The sequence below is a fragment of the Aptenodytes patagonicus genome, chromosome 1 (assembly GCF_965638725.1).
Source record: "Aptenodytes patagonicus chromosome 1, bAptPat1.pri.cur, whole genome shotgun sequence".
In the NCBI taxonomy this organism is placed as follows: Eukaryota; Metazoa; Chordata; class Aves; order Sphenisciformes; family Spheniscidae; genus Aptenodytes; species Aptenodytes patagonicus.
The window spans coordinates 45,643,818-45,656,294 of record NC_134949.1 but is presented as its reverse complement, the minus strand read 5'-3'; the positions used below and the strand labels follow the sequence as shown (position 1 = coordinate 45,656,294).

Below are 12,477 nucleotides of genomic sequence, written 5' to 3'. Positions count from 1 at the left end.
GGGGGATTGGGTCAGTGGGAAGAAAACAGGAGGGTAGCTGTGCTGATTTTGGTTGGTATAGAGTTAATTTTCTTCATAGTAGCTAGTATGGGGCTGTGTTTTGCATTTGTGCTGAAAACTGTTGATAATACAGGGATGTTTTCATTACTGCTGAGCAGAACTTACACAGAGTCAAGGCCTTTTCTGCTTCTCACCCCACCCCACCAGCCAGTAGGCTGGGGGTGCACAAGAAGTTGGGAGGGGACACAGCTGGGACAGCTGACCCAAACTGGCCAAAGGGACATTCCATACCATGTGACGTCATGCTCAGTGTATAAAGCTGGGGGAAGAAGGAGGAAGGGGGGGGACGTTCAGAGTGATGGCGTTTGTCTTCCCAAGTAACTGTTAGTGTGATGGAGCCCTGCCTTCCTGGAGATGGCTGAACACCTGCCTGCCAGTGGGAAGTAGTGAATGAATTCCTTGTTTTGCTTTGCTTTGCTTGCGTGCATGGCTTTTTCTTTACCTACTAAACTGTCTTTATCTCAACCCACAAGTTTTCTCACTTTTACCTTTCCAATTCTTTCCCCCATCCCACCGGGGGGAAGTGAGTGAGCCGCTGTGTGGTGCTTAGTTGCTGGCTGGGGTTAAACCATGACACTAGCATGTCTTAGACTTGGCGGCTAAATGAAATTTTATTTTTCCCTCTCTGTCTTAATGTGCAGATTAGGTACATCTGCACAACTGTAGACAGTGTCAGTTCTGCATGATCAGGGGAATGCAAATTGTCTATTTCAGTTAACAACATCATTCTTTCCCTGTTGTGTATTACAATAAAGCAATGAGATGTGTAGTTTGTCTAAACTATTCTTGTTCTAATAATGTACTATCTACAAAATTTATGACAGGAAGAAATTGAACCATTTTGTCTCCAACTGTCTGCCTTTCTTACTTTAACAAGGTAATTTAAAAACAAATAACAAACAAAAAAACCACTGGGCTTAAAGGTATGGTAATTTGTTCTTCAGCTCCTGCAAGGTAGCTTTTCTAGCATATCAAGTTTTTTAGATATCAGTGAACTGACGGCACTCGATAGTGTTCAAAATCAAAACGAGTAGCATTTTACCTGAGGCGTTTTACTAGTCTAGAATCCTCTTGTTCTCTGTTCTGTTTCTTCTTTAATTATGGGAGGGTTTTTTCAAGGCCGATGTATGTTTGTATATGTTACCTGTATGCACAGCAATATCTTAAATTCTGACCCTGATCAGAATTACTGTAGATACATCTATTCAGCTATGAACATAATTAATTACAGCCTGGTTTTGTCTGTCTTTTTCACTTGGATCAGGAAATGTACACTGTGTTCTTCCTCGAATCTAGTAGCATTTTAGTCATCTGCTCATTCCTGCTAGCACAACAGACTTATTTCCATTGGAGAGTCTTTGGCTGCAGAAAAGAAAAATGGTCAGCAGACTGTGCTGCATACTCCATGGCTGTCAACATTAAAGCAAAACCTCAGTTTAATAAAAGCAAATCAGATGGGCCATTGTTAGTCTGACACTTTTGGTCTGAACTGAAAAAGTGCTCAAAATTTTTTATTATTAGAAATTGATAATGCATCCTCAACTAAAAAAAAAAAGGGATTTAAATGAATAAATGGATAAAGATAGAATCATTTAGGTTGGAAAATACCCTTAAGATCGTCAAGTCCAACTGTAAACCTAACACTGCCAAGTCCACTGCTAAGCCATGTCCCTAAGCGCCATGTCTACACACCTCTTAAATACCTCCAGGGATGGTCACTCCACCGCTTCCCTGGGCAGCCTGTTCCAGTGCTTGACAACCCTTTCCGTGAAGAAACTTTTCCTAATATCCAATCTAAACCTCCCCTAGTGCAACTTGAGGCCGTTTTCCTTTCGTCCTATCGCTAGTTACTTGGGAGAAGAGACTGACATCCACCTCGCTACAACCTCCTTTCAGGTAGTTGTAGAGAGTGATAAGGTCTCTCCTCAGCCTCCTTTTCTCCAGGCTAAACAACCCCAGTTCCCTCAGCTGCTCCTCATAGGACTTGTGCTCTAGACCCTTCACCAGCTTCCTTGCTCTTCTTTGGACACGCTCCAGCACCTCGATGTCCTTCTTGTAGTGAGGGGCCCAAAACTGAACACAGTATTTGAGGTGTGGTCTCACCAGTTTACCTTATTAAAGATGGAGTGGGTGGCAGTATGTGTTGTTAAGATTGCCTGATAGTTTTGACTCCCTAAGGAATGCTGAGAAGTTTTTAAGCACTGGAATGCAGCTTAATTTTATTTCTCTAACACTGAAGTAGTTCTGATTATCATTCTATTTGGCATGCAATATAAAGTGCTCTATTTCCCTTCTTCCTGCACATTTAAACTATAGCTTGGTTTTCATTGTAGTTTAGAAGCACTAAGTCTATCTGTCAACAATGAAACATAGATTATCATGGCCAGAACTTGTCTAAACAGATGACAGAGAAGTGCAATTCTGTTTGTTTGTTGAAGCAACTGGGGTTTTTACATAAGAGAAGAATTCCAGCTTCCTTGCAACACTGAAATGGCACAAATTGCAACATGGTTCTTCTGTTGCCTTCTGAAATTAATACATTTTGACATAATATTTGCATAGATTCTAAAGTCCCATAGAGCATAAAGATTAAATATTTAATCATATGCAAGTGATGCTATGCTGGCTGGAAGCAAAAAGTTACATGAGAGATGCTCTGCAATACGCAAGTTCATAATACACAATGCTGACCACTTTCCAACAGGTGCATGAGTTCCCTCGCTTCCTGCTAGGTTCTTTTTCTTTAATGCATTCCAACTCTGTCACAAGTTATTGTTCATGTTGTTGCTCTGTTTAGCATTTCTTCCTATCCCTAACACTTTTTATCTTGGAGGTGCGATGACCCCTGAAATCTAATTTTCTATGTAAAAAAATTTAAAGGGTCATGTACACTGACATATAGGAAAGCAGATCACGAATGCCTAAGAGACTCAGGATACCTGTTGGCATCTTACTTACCAAGTTCTGTAAAAGGGATGCAAATGATAACTGCCAATGTATTTCATACACATCATTACTCTCCCCCTGCCAGCATTTACATGCCAACCATGTCCAGTTTGGTGACTTAGTAGAGAAGGTTACGACAGGTTTCTGTATGTGGAAGTCAAAACAGGGTTAACTACAACTAGGAAATATGATGTAGATCTATTTAGATTCAGAGCCACCAAACAAATAATAAAGATAAATTTTTGTGAGTATGTCTCTTCAAACTGAAAGAAGACAATGTGTTTTAACCCGTGGAACAGTATTAGTATGGTGCTAATAGGACTACCAGACAGACCTTAGAAATTCAGTCTTATGGAGGTGGGGTGGTGATCAGAAAAGGTCATCTAATACAAAGCCTCCCGCTTTTCACTGTTCAGACTTGATTTCATTTAATCAAGAACTTTTTCATGCTTCATTATAGTACTTAGCTCCTGGTGAATAAATAACATATTTGGAAGGTGTCAGGCTTGCTCGATGTTTGTAATGCCGTTGAGACCAAGTTCTGACCCAATAGTCTATTCCAGTCTAGTCACACTAACTCTAAACTAATGTGTGGGTCTTTCAGTCTAAGGGTGTAGATTAACAGTGAAGGTGAGGAATGAGCAATGAAGCTTCATGGCTGCTGTAAGATAAAAACAGTGCAAACTGCACTGCAGATGAAGTAATTAATGCAGCTATGTCATATGCTGGCTTTGCATTCTTCTCCCCCTACCCCTCCTTGACTATAAATTGCACTGACAAACCCAGAAGCTGAGATCCAAGTCGCCTGTATGCTTCCTGGCTCACAGGTAGGAATTCAGTTTGATCCAGTGTTCTGCCTTCTAAATGGGATGTGAGGGATGATCCTGTACATATGAGAGCAGTATGTGCAGCTCCACTGCTTGTGCTGATTTTGATGCTGCCGGTGTGGATTTTTTAAGAAATAGCTGTGCCCCCTCTGCAGTCGCAAACTACTGTTGTGCAGAAATGCTTGATCTACATCTTATTCTTCAAGGAGTGTGTTTAATTAAGAATTGGAAACTGCATCGATCCCTTTTATCCCTATCGATGATTGGCAGAATCATAATTTTATCAGATGTGACTCTCCCCCCCCCCCTTGAATTGTTCTATATCTTATGTTAGAAAGGGATACTGTTTATAGCATAAAACAGGATTTCATAAAGCAATAGTAAATAAACCTGAACTTTTGTGTGTACAGTAGAGATTTGCTAACAATGGGAGACACTTAAGATTTTTCCTAGCTATGAAAAGTTTGAGGTTTAGGGGTTTGTTTTGGTTTGGTTTTTTTCATAGAAATGGCGACACATTCTCACCTCATGCCTTTCTTTTGTAATTCCAAATCATACCTGTCAATTAAAATTTGCTGGATCAATTAACATCAGCCTTAACTGCTTCAGAGTCTCAGCTCTTACCCTTCTTTCTCATCCTTTCCAGTGGGTGAAGAGCTCTGAGTAGCTCTTTTTTATTCTCCAAGATGGTTTCTTCCCAGTTGATCTGTTATAACATTTATTCCCTAATCATGGTGGTTGGGAAACGGGATGTAAGTTGGGAATCAGGAAAAGTGTATGTCCTTCTATCCTTCTGCTCCCCATTTAAGAATTCTCATTAAGAATCTACTCTTCATTCAAAATTAACTTTCTTAATTAAGAAAGTTTCAACTCTTAATTGGAAGGTAACTTGCTTAATTTGCATGGTGCTCCTTTAGTTGTAGTTTTCTGAAAATAACATTAAAACATTATTTTTTGTTGTATAGAGTTAATAATTGCTATATAATTATGTTACATATTTTTTCTGTGAGCTTCAGACAAAAAGTAAACGTGAGTTTGGGAATTGCTTCATTTCAAACATGGAGAATTTTACGAACACTCTTCTGCTCCAAAAGCTACTTAAATCTTTCTTTTCTTCTCTGCTTCTACTTATTATGTGATTTTAAAAAATTTGCCTTAGGCCCCTCTCATCCCACTAGGAACAGGAAGACACTAAAGCAAAGGCAAACCATGTTAAATGCCACGCAAAATGGAAGTGTATTAGTAGACAATGCTAGTCCTGTCAGTTCATTTTTGTGGTATGAGGAGTTTATGTAACAGTGTTCATCACTGATGAATGCTGAAATATAGAAAATTTGAGTTTGGGCAGGGGAAGAGAAAGAGGGAGGCTCAGACTGTATCTGGCCTTGTTCACTAGTGTTATGTATAAACCCAACTGAGTTTCTTCCTTGGAAAATGTTTCATAATGTCACTTTTTAAAAATGCGTCTACGTGAGTTGAATGTTTATTATATTTCTTAGTCTTTAATTGACATTTCCTGGTACATCAGTTTTGCAGATAAATCAACCTCTTCTACTTAGTCAGGAAAATGCATTGGCTGCATAATATTTATCACATTGTAAGAACATATTGATGTTATTGTCACTTTTGCCTGACCATATGCTTGGACTTGAACAGACTGAAGTAATTCCTGTCTTCTTAATGTGTTAAATATAAAAGTTTTAATGTGGAATAGACTACAAATTAGGCAGGGAAAATTCTGAGGAATTTTTTTAAAGCCATCTTAAACACAAAAGGACTGTTGAAGTCAGGTAGCCTCAGTTCATGTAAGCAACTTGTAGGGGGAAGCAGTTGGGATGGTTGCATCATTCTGATTTTCTACGTGTGTTCACCTAAATTAAAAAAAAAAAAAAAAAGGCAGCCCATTACTGAGAGACTGTTCAGGAAGATTTCAGTCTTTAAAATATTGCTGATGTTAGTGTGATCCCTAGTCACAGCTGCAACACTGCAGTGTGTCTGTAGCATTTTTCTATGCCTGTGCCTATTTTGTTCACCAGTAACAGACTTGGAAGTGTTTTTATGTATTCATCCTTTACTGTGATGAGCCTTTCGGCATTGCAAATTGTTCCATTTTATGGGAGAATAGAATGGCAACTCTGTCAGTTGTTGGCTCCGCTATGATTTGAGTACTTTGTGTGTGTTGGTGTATTCCCCCACTGATAAATTAAATGGATTTGCTGCAGTAATTCTTCCACACTTAAAGTAGATCATAACATTTGAAGGTGAGTTTTATTTCCTTCAGTATAAAATTATGTCTTTATTTCCTTATTCTGCATCTGTTTCACTATTAGAAAGTCCTATAGAAAATGAAAGCATCTATAAAATTGATAATTTTTGCTTTTCTCTAGAACTTTATGGTTGATTTTTGAAGACTAAAGATTCAGGTTGTACATTCTGTGATCACCTGTTGTTTGATTCCTAGCAATTAATTTTGGATTTACAATCCTTGTAAAAAGGATTCATTTTGGACTTGGTATCAAAAATCATGGAATGGTTGAGGACAGAAGGGACCCCAGACGACCATCTAGTCCAATCGCCCTGCCCAAAGCAGAGTCAGCTAGAGCAGGTTACTCAGGTCCATGTCCAGTTGAGTCGTGAATATCTTCAGGAACAGAGACTCCTCAACCTCTCTCAGCAAATTGTTCCAGTGTTTGATCACCATTACAGTAAAAAAGCTTTTTTTTTTTTTAATGTTTAAACAGAATTTTTTGTATTCCACTTTGTGCCCCTTACCTCTTGTCCATTCACTGTGCATCAGTAAGAGTCTGGTTCCATCTTCTTTTCTCACTCCTGTTCAGTATTTATACACATCGGTAAGATCCCCCCGAGCATTCTCTTCTCAAGACTAAACGATCACTTTGAACTCTGAACAATTGAGATGGCACTGTTCATGTGTGTACCTTAGAATTTGCTGGAAAGTAACAATTTCAGCGAAGACATGATACTTTCATCTGTTTGGTAATTTTCTATTTGGCATTGTGCCTGTACATTATGGCTGATGTTTGCACAGCTGTTAGGAATTGCTCACAAAGAGACTTGCAGTAGGGAATCTAGCTCATAATGTTAGATACAGAAGACTTCATCTTTTCAAAATCTACAGATTTTCAATCCAAAAGGATAAAAAGAAAATATTTTTAAAGTATTTTAAAACCCATTCTTAGTAATGTTAGTTCATTGTGTTCTATGAAGTTTCTAAAAAACACATTTATATTTACTGTGGAATTTAGGGATACTACTCACGTCTGCTAGATGCTTTGCAGTGAACAAGGTGATGATTGGGAGTTGATGACCTTTAGAGGTCCCTTCCAACCTGAACTATTCTATGATTCTAAGATTTCTACACCAAAGACATGCTATTAAGATAGGACAGTGGGTTGAGGTAGCAAGAGGAATTTAACTTGCCAGTGTTGATTGGCAGAAGACAATATTGATCACAAAAGTAATCCAGGTGTGCCCACATCAGCCCTGGCACAAGTTTTTATTCTCACTGCAACAAAACAGAATTTTATTAGTAGATTTGAAGGGAAGTAGTAAAATCACAGAAATTTGTGGGGAATTCCTTTAAAAAATGAAAAACAGTTTCAGATGAAACTCAAAAGATGTAGATTATAGAATGTCACAAGTAAGCAGAGTTTTGTATCATCGTATGCTTAATGGTCAGCTCCCATTGAATCCCTCATAGAATTCCACTTAGGAATTCGGGTAGCTATCTTCACTAGTGCTGTAGTTTGAGAGAGAGAGAAGTCAGAAACATAATTCCTTTTGGAAGATAAATGCATCATGAATCAAGCAACTACCTTTCACACTTAGGTGCACGAGAGAAATGATGTGGGCTTCTTTTTTTCTCCTAGTTTAGGCAGTCTCTGTTATGTTGCTGTAGCCCAACTTAATAGATTGTTTTCTGTTGCATTCAATTTTCAACTTCTCACCAATAAACATCTCATAAGTGAGTATGTGTTGGAAGGCTCAACTGAAAACTGTGTCTGAATACGTTTGCTGTGCATACAAGAAATGCTTAGAGAGTTTCAGGAAGATGTGTTTCTCCTGATTCTGGGACACTTAATTTTTTTTCCCTTTGATAGCTGAATCATTTCCAGCCACATGGTGGAGGCTCCCTTCCGGTCGGTGTTTCTTGGTGTCTTTCTCATGGACATTCAGAACAGGAAGGGGAATTTGAACATAACAAATTCTTTCCCGACATGGAGCTCAGAAGCAAACCTAGACCTAAGTTCCTAGTTCTGCATGCTGATGGAAATGGGTGGTTATATCTAATATATCCTTAAATTACAGCTCAAAGTGAAGGAAAAATACAGTGCAAGGACAATCCTTGCAAAAAACAAGGGTTTTTTTTATTTACAGATGTTAATGTTCACTTTTATAAAAGGAAGGAGAATTTGTATTCACAAACTAGTTTCTAATGCTATTGTATGGTTGTGAGAGAGAAATGATTAAGCAGAGCAACAAAGAGAATTAAACATTAAAGGCTGCTGGGTGTTCTGTTTCTGTAAACACTTCTGTATTCTGAATTAAATAGCATGCAGCTTTTCAAAGCCAAACTGTTCTAACTTCTGGGCCAGGTAGTGACGAAACTTACTGAGATTTGGATGTCATATATGATACAAAGTTCAGTTGAATTGCATGTGTAATGATCTGCTTTAGGGCCTAATCCAAGACCCCTTTTGAGCAACCTGTCACATTTCTGAGATGTCCTGGCAAGAACAGCCAGATTGAATGAACACAGATTCCAGTCTATTGGAGAACATTGCAATCAGCAACATTTCTGCAATTTGGCCATAGATTTGAATTAAGCCCACACTATCTTTCTGTTATTTTTTAGTGACACACTTATCTTTGCTCTGTCCTTTAGAGTTGTAAAAAGCTTTTAACCACAGGGTGAGCTCAGTGGAATATTCCTTTGCCTTAGCAACTTTGGCACTAATGTAGGGAAAAGCATCAGGAGTGGGAAAGATGGAGTACAAACTCTTGTACTTCAGCTCTGGACAGCGCTGCTACCTAGGGGAGCCCAGTATTTCCTGCTGTAACTTAGATGTGCCAGAAGCCATTATGAGCACTGGAGCAGCACAAACTTAGGAACATGCAACAACCTTGGCTCTCACCTCCTTCAGGCCTCGCAGTAATAATACCATACAGTGAGATTGCCTTGTATTTCTGGAGCCAATACAGGCACCAGCTGATTTCAGTGAGAGCTAGTGGTGCTTACGATGCAGATCTGAGGCTGGGAAGTAGAGGCTCTAGGCATGTTTTCACTCTCCATCCTCATTGCTTAATACCTTAATCTATCCAAATGCTGTCAAATATAAACATGGATTTATTCACCAAACTTCTTAGTTCTGCTGATGTATCTGTAAACAATGTTCATTTGAATAAAGGAAGACAGGCCAAACACAAATGAATATTATGGGAACTTCCTCATCAACGTTCCATTGTCCAGAGGAAACAAAGTTCAGACACCTTTTATGGGGCAGATATGAAATAGTGTCTTAAAACAGGCAATGATCAGATTTGTTTGTTTTGGTTACAAACAAAAAAGAAATCTCAAAAGAACAAGGAAAAAAATCTCCAATTAACTCCAAGTTTAATTAGAGTGTAATTAATTAGAGTATGTGAATTATCACTCATCTGCATTTTGTACATTTTTTTCAGATTTCTTTGTCTTTTTACATCAAATCAGAATAGATTGCTTCCAGTTTTACTTGTCCAAAAATGTGAGTAATAAAAATTGAATAGGCATAGTGCACTGAAATATCTCGGCATAGATGTACATACACACTGAAAAAGAAAGGACATTATATTAGAAAGGCAAACAGCCATGAATAATCAAACAAAACTCTCCATGTGTATTGGGACTTAAGCAGAGTAGGAGAGAGAAAAAAGAATCATTAGCAAAAGAACAGCTGGCAGAAACACATGTTTATTCTTTATGTCTCTCATGAGATCTACAGCTTTCTTCACTTATTGCAAAATTTAAATTGATACTGTCATTTGTAATAAAAACAGTTCATGTAGCTTGACTTCATTTGATGTATATATAGGAAGATAGTAAATTCTTTACAGTTCTTCAGGATAGTAATATCTATTAATAAAAATGAACACTTACTAAAAGCCACATAGTGACAATTACATACCGAATCTTGTAGATAATTTTTAAAAAATGAAAATCTGGAATAAACATACTCCTGTCTGAAGCAAGATGGTGTAGGGAGGTAAAATGATTTTCTCACAGCTTAGTGATTTAACCCTAATCATAGTTTCTTTAACCTATTCCACTTCAGTTATAGCCCTTCCTTGAAACAAAACTGCAAAGTACGCTGAGACTGTGATTTTATTTTATTTCTAAAAATCTGTGAGCTTGTTTTTGTAAATGGTCACGAATAGAGTTTCTATATTGATCATTGAACTGGAGTGAAAGATCACTAATAAAAGATATTCTGTGCAGTGTCTGAAGGCTGTGATATTTTTTACCATTAAAAAATTAAGAGGATAGATCCTCTCTTTTCCTGTCCTTCATTATCTTTTAGTAGATACATAAAATATAATTAAAGATGCTATTAAAATGAGAAGCTTACTCTGTGTAACTTCTGTCATGTTCCCCCAAGATGGAAAAGCATGCTTGTATGAATAAAGTATCTATCAAGAATTTATGATCTGAAGGGTGCAACTTACTGGACTGGTGGTCAAAAACGGTCGGTTTGACATAACATAATTTACCCGGAGTCCTGCTTGACTAAAGAGAATACAAACTATTGCTGTACATGGTGTGTTTAGTTTGTTGTACATATTTTGAGGATGATACAGGAAAGTACTTCAGGACTTATTAATTTATCCTTCGGTATTTAAAATCACATGACTTTGAATTACTTACGATATTGGTGCGTGACTGGGCAAAAACTAGCTTTTGTTTGTTTGTTTGTTTTAAGAAAAACCCAAACACCTCTGAAATGCCTGTTTTTAAGTTGTTATGCCTCCTCAGTATAAAACGTGTTCTTGACTAGAAGACAACTTTGTTATAAAGATTATTCTTTTATAACAAAAAACCTTCCAAGGGCTAAACTACATGACTGAGGATCCCAAGTGGACTTGCTCCCTCACCGCCCCATCTGTTTTGCCTGTTACATTCTGCCTGTGTAATGCCAGTTACTCTTACGAAAATACAGCTTAAAATTCCCAAAGAAGTAGAGAAGTCAAGGCCTGAGAGTATAGTAAGCTTAGGGACCTTCAAACGCAAGTGACTTTTAAGTCCTGGGCAGTGTTTCACTGAAGCAGTAGAATAACATGAGGCAAATGTGATATAAAGCTCAGAAATGTTAATCGGTCTCATCATTACCAAGTTGAAGAATAAACTGTAAAGTATGTCGGGGAATTTATGTTAAAAGTTTAAAAGCAAAGGTATTTTTTTAAAAAGCTGTCTACTTTTGAATATATGTTTATGTTTACTTTCTATTACAGGAAATATCTCTCTTTCTTTTCACTGGTAAGTCTAGTATTTTCTCTGTAAATGGAAGGTACTTACAAGAAGAAGGTAGATGTGTGTCCTGGTTTCGGCAGGGACAGAGTTAATTTCCTTCCTAGTAGCTGGTACAGTGCTCTGTTTTGGATTTAGGAGGAGAACAAAGTTGATAACTCACCGATGTTTTAGCTGTTGCTAGGTAATGCTTACACTAACCAAGGACTTTTCCGTGTCCCATGCTCTATGGACCGAGAAGGCTGGAGGTGCACAAGAAGCTGGGAGGGGGCACAGCCAGGACAGCTGACCCAAACTGGCCAAAGGGACATTCCATACCATGTGACGTCATGCTCAGTACATAAACTGGGGGAAAGCTGGCCGGGGGGGCCGCTGCTCGGGGACTGGCTGGGCATCGGTCGGCAGGTGGTGAGCAATTGCATTGTGCATCACTTGCTTTGTGTATTATTATTACTATTATTATTATTATTATTATATTGCTATTATTATTTTATTTCAATTATTAAACTGTTCTTATCTCAACCCACGAGTTTTTCTCACTTCTACTCTTTCAATTCTCTCCCTCATCTCACCAGGGCAGGGCGGGGGGAGGAGTGAGCGAGCGAGCGGCTGTGTGGTGCTCAGTTGCTGACTGAGCTTAAACCACAACAATATGGAGTAGTTATTTAAGACTTGAGCTTATTTTCAGGAAAGAAACAGTATGATCCTAAACACTTAAGATTCTTACTCCTATCTCTGTTATTTTAAAAAAAATATATTGAGAAGTGATCAGTCTGGGAAGTGCCATCTCTGTGAGAGGAGTAGAACCGATCTATTGTGATCGCACTTGAAGCGCAGTTAGGATTACTCTCCCCTTCACTCTACCTGTCATCGCATTTACATACCTGCAGAGGGGAACATACACACCTCCACGGTATGCAAAATCACGTAAAACCACAAAATTGGACAAGCTGGTTTCAAATAGAAGCAAACCAGGTTTTAATTCCTTCTTCAACCTTTGTTTTTGCAAGGGTTAATCTTTTGTTCTTTACTTTGTTATATGTTCGTATTTCTTCTCAATTTTTATGTACTAAATGCCAGCTTTCAATCATATTTAAGATATTTTGATGAGACAAGTGAAAC

At 38.1% G+C, this 12,477-nt stretch overlaps 1 protein-coding gene across 5 annotated transcripts in view; it reads left to right on the top strand.

Moving 5' to 3' along the window:
• The window catches only part of PPFIA2 (PPFI scaffold protein A2), a 356,055-nt gene that overhangs the window by 39,090 nt on the left and 304,488 nt on the right, over positions 1 to 12,477 (top strand). Inside the window, exon 1 of one of the 5 annotated variants that reach the window (XM_076333747.1) lies at positions 3,813 to 3,833. The exons of the other annotated variants lie outside the window; for them this stretch is intronic. Within the exon in view, the coding sequence (XP_076189862.1) occupies positions 3,816 to 3,833 (18 nt within the window). The 5' untranslated portion in view covers positions 3,813 to 3,815. Of the gene's footprint in view, positions 1 to 3,812; positions 3,834 to 12,477 lie in introns of those variants that run through there. 5 annotated transcript variants of the gene reach the window in all.